Raw genomic sequence first — 15,191 nt, 5'->3', positions numbered from 1 at the left:
GCTCACAGTGCTGTTGAGGTGCCTCCTGTGTCCCGCAGGGGCTGTGGCTGCCTGCAGTGGGCAGAGTCCTCAGCACTGCTGGTCGCTGTCCAGCTCCTCCAGGCTTTCTCCCTCGGCCAGTGTCCCCGTGGCCTCTCTGATGGAGGTCCCTCTGGCCTCTGTTGAACATGATTAAGTGATGGGTCTTGTTACCCCCAAGGTATCCCGTGCTGATGGTTAGAAAAGCCTCGTATTTACCTGGCACCAGCTTAGTCTTTGTCCTTTTCCACAAGATCCTCATGATTCCTCCAGTTATTTGAAGGCCTATTCAGCAGATGTTTCCAAGGATAGTTGCTTCAGGCTTATTAGCCTGTGCTTTTTGGAATTCATTGTGTGGCCTTCTCTGGTGAATGGGGGCAGATGGGTAGTTAGCAGATGTGTGGTGTCCCCTGCCTGGAATGCTCTTACCCCTTTTGCTACACTCCCTAACCTGGTTGACCCCTGGTTTTGAAGTTCAAAACCTCACCTCCTCCAGGAAGCCTTCCTTGACCACCACCAACCCACAAGGTCAGGACTCACAGCTTCCTGCACTTTTCCTCCCTGTGCTTTGTCACAGGGCCTGGCTATGTGTCGGTGAAATTATCTGGTTAACATCTGCCTTCTGCACTTAACTGGGAGCTTCACGAGGGTGAGGACAGTGTCTCTTTCACTGATTGTGTCCTTCCTGCCTGGCACACAAAGGATACCCAGGTGCTGGGTCACTGGAGGATGGAGTGCCGTTGTAAAGACTGTGGACTGTCTCCAACAGGGCCAGACTAGGAGTTTCCTTAACAGAACGTTTCCCAATATTTTTTTCCTTTTAAACATGTATAGATAAGTTATTATGTCCAGGCACTGTCCTTGATGCTTAACTTATATGATCTCCTTTAAACACCACACCAGTTATACCCATTCTCAGGTTGAAGAGGAGGCTTACCCAAGATCACAGAGCTGGCAAAGAGCCGAGCTGGGATTTGAGCCTAGTTGCTCTGGCCCCGTCTGAGACTTGAGCTCTGTGTGTTCGTTCTGCTGGTCACACAGGGCCTGTCTCTGTTTCCACTACCCCCTACCCCCCACTCCGAGATGGAAGGCAGTTCTATCTGGACTCAGTCCTCGCAGGCAGGGTCCGTACTCATGGTAAGACACTCCCACTTGTGAGTGCCTCATGGTCTTCATTTTGATTTTCCTTGATTTTGGTTTGTGTGTTTATTCATCGGTCAGCCCTGCCTAGCATCTCAGTTCCAGAGAGGAAGCTTGTGGAGTAACTGTTGCTTTCAGAGCTGCTGTCCCAGCAACATTGGGACGCTCACCCTGTCATAGGAGTCTGGTTTCTCAGGCCTGTCTGGCCTCTGACCAGGGAAGTTCCTGACTGGGCTGGAGAGCAGATCTGGAACACATCTGGTGTCTGAGGTGTTCGAGTCTTCTTCCCCTGGCAGAATCTCCTGAAAATATTTCGAAGCTTTTAATCAGCTTTTTGTGGTAGTTGAGTGAGGGAGGCTGCTCTTTTTTCCTTTAAAAATACATTTATGTAAAAAAGTATGAATCAATTTAAACAATAATATTGACAATTCCTGTTGATATGGCAAAAGGAGACCCAGTACGGACTCAAGTTTCAGCAAGACTGAAGTGGACTGTACTACCTACCCCCCAACTCTTTTTGTTGGTGACCAATGAGAAGTCCTATTGGCCATGCCCCCCGAGTGTCTCCAGACACGGACAGCCATGCCTCAGTGCGGAACACTGATCCACTCATTAAGCTTTTGTTGGTCGTCAGCTAAGTGCCAGTTATCAGCACAGGGCCCCACGCTCAGGGAGCTCACGCATTCTGGAGGGAGATAAGAGGTAGGGCCAGTATAATGCAGTCAGGTGCATGCCTTGCTGGGGGTAATCAGAGTGTACTTTTGGAGGGCCCCAGAACCGGCCAGGGGGTTGAAAGGTGGTGATGCCCTGAGCTGAGTCCTGAAAGACCGGTCGGCGTTGGCCAGGAGATGTAGGGACATAAGCAGGCAGAAAGGTCAACACGTGCCCAAGCGTCACCCTGTCTGAGGCCCTCCATTCCTTTCTGTGGATCCATCTTTCCATTTAGTAACATGGTCCTCTTCCCTAAAGGACTTCCTTTCACATTTCTTGTGTGTGGATCTCTTGGTGAGGAAGACTTTTAGCTGCAGATATCTGAAAACATCTTTATTTCACATGTTTTTGAAAGATAGGTTTGCTGGGTATGGAATTCCAGGTTGGTGTTTTTCCCCCATTTCAGTACTTGAAAGAGGGTGCCCCCTGTCTTCTCACTTGATTGTTTTCAACAAGAAATCTGAGGTCTTATCTTTGTTTCTCTGTACATAACATCTCTTTTTCTCTGGCTGTTTTTAACATTTTCTCCTTGTCACTGGTTTTCAGCAATTTGGTTTATGTTGTGCCTTAATGTACTTTTCTTCGTGTTTCTTGTGTTTGGTTTTGGTTGGGATCTTGGACCTCTGGATTTATCATTTTTATTGCGTTTGGAAGTTTTTCAGCCTTTATTTCCCCAAATATTGTTTCTGTCTCCTCCTCTCTCATCTAGCATTCAGGGACTCCAATTACATGCATATTAGGCCCCTTAGAGTCATGTCATAGCTTGCTGATGCTCTGTTCATTTTTTTTAAATTACTTTTTCTCTTTGTGTTTCATTTTGGATAGTTTCTATTGCTGCCTTCAAGTTCATTAATCTTTTCTTCTGCACTGTCTAATCTGGAATTATTGTCAGCCAGTGTATTTTTCATTCCAGACATCCTACCAGTCGGGCAGTCGGGTAGTTTTCATCTCTAGAAGCTTGATTTGGATCTTTTCTTTTATCTTCCATGTCTCTGCTTAACTTTTGGAACATATGGAATGTGGTTACAGTAACTGAGGTAATGCGCTCGTCTGCTAATTCTCACATCTGTGTCAGCTCTGAGTCAGTTTCGATTGATTTTTCTCATTATGTGTGATATTTGTCTTCTTTGTGTGTCTGATCATTTTTTTTAATTGCATACCAGACATTGTGAATTTTACGTTTAGGGCTGCTGGATATTTTCGTATGCCCATAAATGTTTTTGAGCTTTGTTGTGGGAGGCAGTTAAATTACTTGGAAACAGTTTGATCCTTCCAGGTCTGATTTTAAGATTTGGGAGGCAGCGCCCGAGCAGAGGTTAGTCTAGGGCCAGTTATTCACCACTCCTGAGGCAGGATGCTTCTGAGAAGGCTACCCAGTGCCCTGTGAATGATGAGATTTTCCAGTCTGGCTGGTGGGAACAGGCCTGATTCTCAACACTGTGTGAGGTCCAGGCACTGTTTTCTTTCATTTTTCAGTGTGCTGCTTTCCCTAGCCTTGGATGGTTTCCTTGCTCGCACGTGCTGATCAGCAGTTGGCAGAATGCCGCATCATTTGGGGACCCTCTGCAGATCTCTGCATTCCTCTCTGGGTAGCCCTCTCTCCCAGATACTCTGTCCTACCAACGCCGGCTGTCCGGGTCTCCCAGCTCTTGGCTCCATCTCCTCAATTCAGGGAGTGTGCCAGCCTCCACCTGGCTCCACCCTCCCTGTGCGTCTAGAAGCTCTGAAGGGAGTAAGTGGGGAGTCGCAGGGTTCCTTGGTTCATTGGTTTCCTGACTCGCAGAAATCGTCCTTCATCACTTGATGCCCAGTGTCTTGAAAACCGTCGTTTCATAGTTTAACTGCTTTTCTAGTTGTTTCAGGTGGGAGAATACATATACCAAAGGCCGCTTTTTGAAATGATATCCAGGCTATGAGCATTTCCTGTGCGTGTGTGTGTATTTTTATTTGCATGTTATTTTGTTTTTTATAAGTAGTATCTCCACTGTTGAAAGTAAAACCTTCTAAATTGTGGGCTACAAAGATTTGCCAAGAGATTTACTTAGTTTTGATGGCCAATGAACACATGAAAAGATGTTCAGCATCACTAATCATCAGGGAAATGCAAATCAAAACTACACTAAGATACCACCTTACTTACGCCTGTTAAAATGGCTATAATCACTAAGACTAAAAATAACAAATGTTGGAGAGGGTGTGGAGAGAAGGGAATCCTCACACACTGCTGGTGGGAATGCAAACTGGTGCAGCCACTATGGAAAACAGTATGGAGATTCCTCAAAAAACTAAAAATACAAATACCATATGACCCAGCTATCCCACTACTGGGTATCTACCCAAACAACTTAAAATGAACAATCTGAAGTAAATATGCACCCCTATGTTCATTGCAGCAGTATTCACAATAGCCAAGACATGGAAACAACCCAAGTGCCCCTTGAATGATGATTGGATAAAGAAGATGTGGTATATACATACAATGGAATACTACTCAGCCATAAAAAGACAAATTCATCCCATTTGCGATAACATGGAAGGACTTAGAGGGAATTATGCTAAGCGAAATAAGCCAGACTGAGAAAGACAAACACCAGATGATTTCACTCGTATGTGGAATATGAACAAACATATGGACAGAGAAAACAGTTCAGTGGTTACCAGGGGAAGGGGGTTGGGGGTGCACAGCGGATGAAGCGGAGCACTTATATGGTGACAGTCAAGCAATAATGTACAACTGAAACCTCACATTGATGTAAACTATTATGAACTCAAAAAAGAGAAAGAGATTTACTTAGTTTTCACAAAAACAACAGTTGGCAAAATAACCTGGTTACACAGTGTTGAGCTGCAGGTAGAATTCAGCTTATGTTCAAGTGGAGGCGAGACAGTGTCAGCCTCGTCACGTGTCATGGGCACCATATCACGTTGATGTCTGCTGATCGATTTTAAATGGCCTAAATATGCACCATTCAGAGTGTCGGCCCATGGGGGGCAGTGGGAGACATATTCAAGGTGGGTTGACTTTTAATCAGTGCAATGACAATATTACTTTGTTTAATTTGTATTATGGTGGTTTTAAACATCAAGTCAAGCAGTTTATGATGCCAGAAAGGATGAAGGAGCACAGGAATAAAACCCTTCTGCCACCTTTTCTGAGTGCATTTCGCTGTCTGACAGGCTATCATGATTGGGGACGATATCGTGGGCGACGTGGGCGGTGCCCAGCGGTGTGGAATGAGAGCGCTGCAGGTGCGGACCGGCAAGTTCAGGTGAGTCGCCGCGCGGCCTGGTTCCTCAGCCTGCCTGCCCCGTGGATTCCGAGGGTGGCCACGTTTTTCTGTTTTGTTCTTCAAAATAGAGAGGGTTATTCTTTCCAAGTAGAAGAGCAATATGTGGGCATCTGCTGACTTTGACGTAACTGTGCTCTAAGGACGGGCCTGCCTGTCCTCCTGTAGCAGAGAGTGGTAAGGGAAAGCAGCTTTTAATCCGGTCCGAGTTTCGAAACTAGGTTGTGCATAGCTGTGTACCGCACACAAAAACAAAGGCTCCGGCGTCGCAGGCCCCGCCGGCAGCCAGTCTGGCGGGACTAGAGCTGCCCCATTTCGGCAGGGCGGTGGGATCCTCCGCTGCGCATGCGCCTGCAGGTTACTGCTGTGGGCGCTCTGCCCGCCTCGTCACCCTCTTTCTCCTTCTACCCCGACTTCTCTGATCTGCAAGAGACACAGAATCCAGAGGCGACAATCCTCAGTCAGGGACGCTTGGAACTGAACCACCGCCTCCAGAGGAGCTTGTGTCTTTTCTTGGTCAAAAGTCAGCCTGGTCGTGAGCAGGTCGCTGATGGGCGCCTGTTGGGGGTCGGGCGCTGCGGGCGCATGGGGGTGCCCTGTGGTGACCGGCTCTGGCTCGCTTGGCTGTTGAGAGTGCCTTAGATGTCAGTGTTGTCTTGCCTTATTCTAGATAGTATCGTTTGTGGCCATTCAGAGAAAGGACAGTTTTCTGGATGCTGGAGAGACTTGGTTAAAACATGGCTACCCAGGGGTCCTTGGATTTGGAGGGAGGGGTTGTTACCTGTGTCCCTAGCGATCTGCTTAGACAGGGTCAGAGAAATATATTAGAGGGCTGGCTCTCACTCTGAGGCCCCTCTCCTATGTGAGGGACCCAAAGAACTTGTGGGTTTGGGGCCGTAGATGGACATAAGGTGAGTGAGGAAGTCTCGGTGCACCTGGGGTTTGGGGCCAGAAAGTTCTGGAACCCACCTCCTAGACCATCCCAGAGCACTAGAGGCCCTCTTGGAGCCCCTGGCATGCCTGAAATATGGAGCTTCTTTCTTCCCCAGGTCCTCAAAGAAGGGTTTCCTGAGTCCCCTCTGCCATGTCTGGCCTAATTGAGGAGGGAGACCCCACTCACAAACCTCAGAAACATTCTCTCCAGGAGGCCAGCTGGGGGCCCCAAGGTCCCTAATCTCGCCTTTCGCCCAAACTTGCAGGGCCCAGTCCTATTGCTGAGCAGTGGGACTGGGCGCCCTTTGGGTAATGCTGTTCCTCAGTGCTGCCTGGCTCGTGGTGCCGCCCCAGGGTCACTGTCCCATCAGGAGCCCAGCCCAGCAGCCAGCACCTGCTCAGTGAGCATCAGTGACTGATAAACACAGGAGGGACACCTCCTTATTGAAAACACAGCGGTGTGGCTCTGAAGGAGGTGAAGAGTGAGAACTATGCAGTGTTTTGCACAGGATTTCTGATTTCTTGGGGAGAAAACATATCTGTCCCAATTGAATGTGAACTCACTTGGGGGTCTTTCTGGCCAGCCTAAGCTGCGCCCCTATAAACTGAATGTACTGGCCCTGCCCTAGGCCCCAAGAAGGCTTCTAGGTTGCTGGGACTCTGAAGAAGGCCCACACACACAGTGGGGAAGCCCACGAGTGGGCAGGGGGTGTGTGCGAGGCTGTATCCCACCATACACCACCAGGGTTGGCACTTTTCAGTCTCCCATGACCCTGTCCCCCGGAGAGAGAAACCCCATTAATGGATGGCCAAATCCTTCCAGACTGCCTTCTCTGTGTAGATAAACATGTGGCTAATATTTTGGTTTTTTTCTTTTTACAAAAAGGGATTATATTATTTCATAACCGACTTTTTTCTTGAACGATGTTTTATGGCTTATTTTCATGACTGTTCTTCATAATTTTAAATACCTAAGGAGATACTATATGTAAGTTCTCTTTCCTGCCTGGCACCCAGCAAGCCCTCAGCAAAGGTGAGGTGATGATGGATGGTGATGTCCGTCTCACTTTCAGATACAACCACCTAGTCCTGAGTGGAGAAGATGAGGCTTTTCTTTTCTTGATGGTATTTAAAATTTCAGATTTTTTTTTTTTTTTTTTTTTTTAGGAAGATTAGCCCTGAATTTACTGCCAGTCCTCCTCTTTTTTGCTGAGGAAGCCTGGCCCTGAGCTAACATCCGTGCCCATCTTCCTCTACTTTATGCGTGGAATGCCTACCACAGCATGGTGTGCCAAGCAGTGTCATGTCCGCACCTGGGATCTGAACCGGCGAACCCTGGGCCACCGAGAAGCGAAACCTGCGAACTTAACCGCTGTGCCACCGGGCTGGCCCCAATTTCAGATCTTTTGATTTGCTTGTTTGTAAGGACATAAATCTGCTTTGTTAACTATGCAGGATGGAGGGAGGAGAACTGTCGCTCAGTTAAGGTAGCCAGTGAGCCACCCACGGGGGAGGTCACCCAGCAGAGCAGGAGGCCGGGTTCTGTGTGTGAGAAAGCAGGCGGGAGACGTCTCTGCCGTTGGCCACTATATAAGGCCAAGCTGTCCGGTACGGTAGTCACAATCTGCAGGTGGCTGCTGAGCGCTTGAAATGTGGCTGGTCCTAATTGAGATGTGCTGGAAATGTGAACTACTCACCAGATTTCAAAGACTGAGTGGGAGGAAAAGAATGTGAAAGAGCTCACTCATTCATAATCTTTTGTACTAATTACATTGAAATGTTGAAGTGCTGATATTTTTATCTTTGTTAATGTGGCTACTAGAAAGTTCTAGCTTGCCTCTTCGGCTCACATCAGAGCTCGGTGCATTTCTGTTGGACAGAGGGGCCCCTGCACTGCCCCCTTCTCCCTGCAGATGGCACTCTTGGAGCGTGGACCGTACCCTGGTCAGGGCATGGCCAGCTGGCCAGACTGGCTGTGTGCTCTGCAGCCCCTAAGAGGTGGGAAATCCACTGAGGCCTCCGTGGCACCCTGCATTGTCTCTCTGCAGATGTGTGTCTGGCTCAGGGCTGGTGAACAGCCTCAGAAGTCAGCCAGCACCCTTGCCACTGAGCAGCGTCCCTTCCTTCCACCCTTCCGGGCAGCTCCTTCCCGGGCTGTCCTGGCCCACCCCTGGAGCTCTCCACCCCTCTGTTGAGTGGGCAGCACTGGGTTTGGAGGTCAGCATGGCCCATGTCTGCACAGGACGTAAGCCAGGCAGGGGCAGAGGCTGTGTCCCATATGCGAGCAAGGTGTCTCCTTCCTGCGTGCTAGGACCTCTCCTCTGAGAGGCCTTGCGTGGCCTCACAGGAGCCAAGGGTCACTGGATGGGTCAGCTGGGCCTTGGAAGGTCCCATGTCCTCTCTTGATGGCCTTGGGCTAGCCTTGGCTGAATTGGGGGCTGGGGGGCGTGGAGGATGGCCTTGTCATGGGCAGAGGTGCAGAGAGCTGTGCGGTGAGTGGGTTTGGCGCTTACCTGGGGCCACCGGGCTTTTCTGCTGGCTTGAGGCCCAGGGCAGGATGGGGAGGCTGAGCCGAGTGCGAATCTGGGCACTGTCAGTCTGTAGCACTGGAAAGGGAGGGAGGCTGGAGGGGGTGACATAGGGCCTCCCGATGGCCCCGCTGAGGATGCCCTCTTAGGCCAGCGTCTTCTAGTTGTGCACACACATGCACACATATGTGCTTGCACACACACATGAACGATTCTGTTTCTGAGGTAGCCAGTCAGATGTCTGCTGGTGGGTGTGAGATCTGGACTTGCCCGTGGCTGTGAGATCTCCCTGTGACCTTCCATGTCTTCATCCCCCTTGCCTCTTTCTGCTTTTATCACAAAATGGCCCAAAGAGAGGAGACTGAAGCCTCAGAATTGGAGAGGCCACAGGGCGGCCGCAACTTGGGAAGGAGGGCTTCGAGGGCCTGCCCCGCCAGGAAGGCTCAGCTCCTTCGCAGGAGGGGCCTCGCACTTTGCCCAGAGGGCTGGGTCACTATGCCAACCCCACACGTTCGGGCAGGAGAGGCTCACAGGGCAGACAGCTTGCAAACCTGCCCCCGCCCAGCAGGCGACCTGAGCCGTGGATGGAACGACACAAAGCTTTCTTTTCATACCTGCTCTATTTGGAAGTCCAGCCCAGCCAGGGTGCAGCCCTCACCTGGCTGGCAGGTGAAGGCCTTTTGGGCCTTCTGCCCACCTGCCTTGTTCGTGGCATGTCTGACGCATTGGGTCTGTTGGCAGAACCGTCCTCCAGCCTGAGGCCAGGAGGCTGCTACTCCTCCACACTCCTTGAGATCCCACCCTGACCACAGGCTCCAAACACACAAGGGTGTTTCCTTCACTGGGGGCCCTGTGGCCATTGCTGGCAAGTCTTTCTGGTCCCAGTGTGTCCTGGAGACCCAGAGGGTGCTGGCTTGCGCACTACCAGGGGCCTTTTCAGATGAGACAGCTAAAGCCTGGCCCAGGGCCACCTCGTGACGGTTCGCAGAGGTTGGGCTGGAGCCCGACTTCTCCTTCCCTAGTTGGGTGCCTTTGCCACCACCTTTTTCCTACTGGGAACATCCTGTCCTTGTGGTCACATTCTGCAGCCATAGCAGTCACGGTCCCAGCCTCGATTCAGGGCCCAGGCAGGGCTCCATGGCTGACTGATGGGCAGCTTGGCTGGGCGGACCGGTGCCCCCACTCCCGGGCACTGTAGCCCCCCTCCTTTTCTCCCTCCTTCTCTGAGGGACAGGCCTCATCTTCCATGGGGGCCGGGGCTGGCTCCTGTGTACCCCATTCTGGAAAATTCAGGCAAGGGACACTCTTCCCAGTTCTGAGACAGCCTGTCTGTCCCCAGTGGAGGAGGAGTAGCTGGCAGCATGTGTGACAGAGCCTTCATACCTCCATATGTCCCCACCTGGCCCCTCCTGGGGACATGCCACAGACGGGATAGTGTCACCCTGAACTGTCCCCACATCACTCTGTTCCCCATTCCACGCTGCACACCACAGCCGGCACCCGGGTTCTTAGGCACAGTCATAGGTGTCACTGAAAGTCCCCTCCAGTTGTGTAGTTGCTGTGTAAATAAACCAGCTACACGGAGCCCGCATTGGATTTTCTCTTGCTATTTACTCAAGGTTGGAAGATGGTTTATGAGCCCAGAACATTTTTGACAGTTTGCCCTTTTGGACTCGAGAGGGAAAGTTTCCTGGGACCGGGATTCCAGATGTCCTCCCAAGGGCCCCTCCTGGGCTGGGGCTCGGGGCTCCATTTGCCCCAAAGCTTAGCTGGGGCCCGGGTTCTGCTGGGCACTTTCTGCCCAGTGGGGCAGCTGACAAATCTGGGATTCCAGCCACCTTACAGAGGCTGGAAGATGAGGGGATGCAGAGAACTTGACAGAGGAACTGGAGACTGGAGTGGAACTACCCCAGAGCCCGACTCAGATGCACCCTGAAACAGCTACTGCCAGCATCCCCCTGGGGCTCCCGTGGCTTTGCAGCCACTGAGTTCAAAGTTTTTCTTACGAAGAGGCTCTGCTTTCTCTTTGGAATGAAATAGATTTTACTTCTAGTGCCAGGTAGTGTTTGAGGGAAGTGAGTGAGCTGGGTGTTAATTTTTCAGCAGGCACAGTGCTAGCTATGAGGGCTGGGGTTGGGGGTGGTGGCCCAGGTCAGCAGACACAGGAATCAGGAGCCCTCCATCCCTGTGTCATGTCACAGCACTGCCACGTGTGCACTGAGCAGAATCTCCTGCCCTCGTGGATCAACACTTCCTGAGCCTTGGGACGCTGGGAGATGCTCCTGGCTGGGGAGGAAGCCCTGGGCACCTTCAGGTGGGGCAGTAGGCCAGGCACAAACTGGAGACAGGCCCAGCTGCCACCCCAGCTGCATCCAAGCTGGTCCAGCAGGGGAGAAGGGGTTAATGCTAAACTTGGGGGCTCACCCCTGGGTGTCTCAGGTTCCAGTCCTGTCTGCCAGTCAGAGGAGGGCAGTGGGGACAAACCTGCAGAATATTGACTGTGGAATGCGTCAGTGGGCCAGCTGGTCAGCCTGCTAGGCAGCCTCGGTCTTGCAGGTAGATGGAGACTGTGGGCTCGGGTTGTCGGGGGCACTCCTGGGCTTCAAGAGAGGTCCCTCAGCTCGCCTGAGGTCACACAGTAGGGGGCCTGCCCAGATTTGAGCCTATATGCCTTCTTTTTCTTGTGTCTTTTTTTGTAGCAGCTTTATTGAGAAATGATTTACATGCCATACAATTCAGTGGATTTTCAAATATTCACAGAGTTGTGCAACCTTCACCACAGTCAATTTTATAATACTTCATCACTCCAAAAAGAAACTCCGTACCCTTTAGCCATCATTCCCAGATCCCCTCCATCCCTCCCAGCCCTGGGCAACCACCAGTCTACTTTCTGCCACTTCCTTTCATTAAAAACATTTTTCAAAAATTTCTTGTTGTGGTAAAATATATATAACATAAAATTTGCCATTTAAAAAATTGTGATGTGAATAAAATCTGAATACACACTTTATACATGAATAAGGAAGGAAGCTCCCCCAGGTCAGGAACTGGGACATTGTCAGCTCCAAGAAGACCCCATTCCCTCATCAAGCCCTGGCCTTGAGGAGACCATGGGGCCCGGGATCACAGCCATGTCTTGGTATTCTTTGTGGTTCTCCTTCGTGGGTCTGCCTCCCTCCACGATGGAGTTGGTCTCCTGACCTTTATCCACCCAGAATCACCACATGTGCCACTGGTTCATCCTTGTGGCCATGTGCCCTTTGTCCCCCAGGATGTAGACACGTCTGTCTCTGCCCCTCCCAGAGGGGACACTTGGGTGGGTCCTGGTTTGGCCATTCTGCACAGTGCTGCCAGGAGCATTCTGGTCCGTGCCTCCAGGGCACCTGGGCACGGCCCCTCTAGGATAGATCTGCTCACAGATGGAATTGTTGGGTCGTGGGGCATGCATATGGTCAACTTTACCACGTAATGCCAGACTCTCCCGAATCGGCTGTGCTTGTTTATACCCGCACCACAGTGGGCCAAGCCCCGCTCGCTCCCGTGCTCGTCACCACTTGGCTGTTCTGGGAGGGAGCCTGGTGTTCTTCCCAGTTTATGGTCCCAAGGGGTCTCAGGGACAATGCTGGGTACAGACCAGTTCACCTAGACCCTGGGCCTCTTGAGAGGTTGGAGAAGGACCCTGAGGGGCCCCAGGGGAGGGCATTGGAGAGGCAGAGGGGACACTTGTGGCAAGGTCAGTGGCTTGTCAAGGTGGGATTGGCCTATCTTGGCCCCGCCCCTCCGGCTCCACCTGCGCCGCCGCTCCGGCTCTCCCGGCCCCCTTCAGCCCCTCCGGCTTTTCCTGGGTTGGGCGGCTTCATCCAAACCTACTCGGTTTCTCTGCTTTCTGATCAGCTGTGGGGGTCGAGGGGTACAGAACTAGGAATAGTATCACTTTCTGGTACCTGACGCTCATTATCCTTCTTGATCCCTACTGGAGGCTGCTTCGAGCCCAGGGCAAGAGGGGAATGGTCTTCAAACCGTAAACAGCCCTGCTGGGCTTTGCGTGGGTCATGGAGAAACCAGCGGGCCAAGGGCTGGTGGGCTCCGGGCTGGGGGGGTCCCAGGTAGAGGCCAGGAGGTGGCTGCAGAGCAAGGCCATGAGGCTTAGGGGGTGGCCCAGAAGTTAGGACCCCGTCGGCAGCCTCCTAGTCCCAGGCACTTGCCTCTTGGGGACCTGCAGGTAACTCAGGGGTCCTGGAAGGCTCTGGAGTGGTAGGACAGGGAGGGAGGACTGGTCAGCAGGGCCCTCCAATCCCACTGGATGGCTGGTACATTCCAGGAGTCCCTGAGCAAATATCCAAAGGTGTGTGCTCTGGGACTCCCACTCCCATTCGCTCCTCTCACCCTCATGATGTCCCGAGGAGGGGACCGGGGTCACGGCTCCTGTTCTACAACGAGCTGGCAAGGAAGGTGTAAGAATAGGGTGGTGCCTCACAGAGAGCATCTCACACGTCAGGGCCTGTGCCAGTGCCCCCTGCGTCTCACCCAGCTCGTCCAAACCTCGCTTGCCTGGGGGGCTGCCCCTCTTCTTACCCTACCTTATAGACGTGGAAATGGAAGCTCAGTGAGGTAGAGCAACTTGCCCAAGGCCTACAGCCCGCCAGTGTCAGAGTTGGGATTCGAACCCTCTTTGCCAGACTCCAAGGTCTGTGCTCTGAATGCTCTCACACCCTGCTGCCCCCTTCCCCCAGCTAGCCAAGTCTCAGTGGAGCTCCGAGCCGGGGCCAGGTCTCACCAAGCAAGAGTGGCCACTGTGGGACTCGCAGGACTGTGTAGGTCCCTCACCCCATTGTGCCCCCTCCTCAAACTACCCTGTGCTCACCGTGGCCGAGGAAAGGGACCGAGTGGAGATGAACTGTGACTTGAGCAGGGGCTGGCCCCTGGGAGGCCCGGAAGTTGGTCACCTGACCCCACCCAGGGCCTGGTTCCCCGGAAGTCATGTCTTTGCTGCCATGGTGGTTAAAGCCAGCTAAACCCGAGCCTTCCCTACACCTCCTGTATGTAGGGGGGAGGTGAGGGGGTGCCAGGCAGGTCTGGGCAGCTCGGATGGCTGCAGTGGGCCAGAGAAGTCGGGGGACGCTGCGCTGACAGTGCAGCAGGGACTGTGGACCGGCTGTCCGGCGCTGGGCCGGCCGCCCACCTGCAGTGGTCTCTAACCCCGGCATGAACCTGGGCCACTAGGGCTCTGCTGGATGCCCCCAGGGCTGTCAGAGCCACCTGCTGGCAGAGCCCCTCTGAGACCTGGGCACAACCGCTGCCCCCTCGCTGGAGTGCTGTTGCTCAGGGACGTGGTCAGTGCGGTTGGCGTGAGCCAGCCCAGGGAGCCAGGGGAGGGGAGGAGTCCCCCAAAGCTGTCCTCGTTGCTGCTGTTTTCTAGCATACCAGGGAAGGTGCATTTTAGATCCATTGATGGGGTCTCTGGTTTCTACATCTTCCTCAGAAAGGAAGATGGTGGCTTGGGGCCCCAGCCTGCGCTCACAGACACAGCTCCACGCGGTTCTTTCTTTCTTTTTCTTTTTTGAGGAAGATTAGCCCTGAGCTAATGTCTGCCGCCAATCTTCCTCTTTTTGCTGAAGAAGATGACTGGCCCTGAGCTAACATCTGTGCCCATCTTCCTCCACTTTATCTGTGGTATGCCTACCACAGCATGGCTTGCCAAGCGGTGCCATGTCCGCACCTGGGATCCGAACCAGCGAACCCCGGGCCACCTAAGCGGAATGTGCAAACTTAACCACTGTGCCACCGGACCAGCCCCCACCTGGTTCTTATTTCTGCCGATCACTCGATACCTAGTTTGTTTTTGTGTTGAGGTTCGTCTATGCCTTGGGCAGGACCCAGATCATGCCTGTGTGATCTCAGCATGCTCCCCAGTCCCAGTGGCAGTGGGCTCCTCTGGGTGGGGACACCCAGGGGCAAGGCCCTTGCCCCAACCTCCTCTCGCAGCCGTGGGCTGGACCCCACGTGACCCGGTGGCTCTCCCTGCCTTCACCATGCACGAGCACCTGTGCCAAGACCAGGGCAGTAGGGAGACCCAGGGCCTGGCTCCTGTTTCTGAGGGCATCTAGTCTAGCTGGCCGGAGACCTCGTCGTGAGGGAGGCAGTGAGAGCTGAGTCTCAAGGAGCTGGGCATGAGTCTCAGTCACTCCACCACTTGCTAATGGTGTGAGCTGGGATCTCAGTTTCCTCATTTGTCGAGTGGGAAGGAGCCTCCCCTCCCTCAGGCTCCCCTCAGCTGTGTGTGGGGTGCACAGGGGAGGGTTAGGCTAGGCATACCACCCCCATCTCCACCCCCACCCCCGCCGGTGGCATCTTCCCCCTAGTGGGTCTCATTTTGTCCACCCAGCCCAGACCAGGCTGATGGGGTATTGTTCTGGACTCCCTGGGCCTCCCCACTGGGCTCAGCGCCTCCGGGGTACTCTCTGCTCCGTGGGAGCCCTCCACCCAGTGGTCCCTGTGGGTTTCCAGAGCGTAGACCTGATCCTTCCCACTGCTGATGGGAGGAGCCCAAGTCCATCCGCCTTTACACCTCTCT

General features: G+C 53.0%; 1 protein-coding gene across 6 annotated transcripts in view; it reads left to right on the top strand.

The window, feature by feature from the left end:
- The window catches only part of LHPP (phospholysine phosphohistidine inorganic pyrophosphate phosphatase), a 138,485-nt gene that overhangs the window by 40,055 nt on the left and 83,239 nt on the right, over window positions 1–15,191 (top strand). For 2 of the 6 annotated variants that reach the window (XM_044749064.2, XM_044749076.2), the window contains 2 exons: window positions 5,047–5,138; window positions 7,257–7,879. The exons of 2 other annotated variants lie outside the window; for them this stretch is intronic. In XM_044749064.2, the coding sequence (XP_044604999.1) occupies window positions 5,047–5,138; window positions 7,257–7,302 (138 nt within the window). In that variant the 3' untranslated portion in view covers window positions 7,303–7,879. Of the gene's footprint in view, window positions 1–5,046; window positions 5,139–7,256; window positions 7,880–15,191 lie in introns of those variants that run through there. 2 more of the 6 variants (XM_044749069.2, XM_014857701.3) reach the window with 1 other exon arrangement.

The sequence above is a fragment of the Equus asinus genome, chromosome 2, assembly GCF_041296235.1.
Source record: "Equus asinus isolate D_3611 breed Donkey chromosome 2, EquAss-T2T_v2, whole genome shotgun sequence".
In the NCBI taxonomy this organism is placed as follows: Eukaryota; Metazoa; Chordata; class Mammalia; order Perissodactyla; family Equidae; genus Equus; species Equus asinus.
This window is presented reverse-complemented; position numbering and strand designations above follow the sequence as displayed.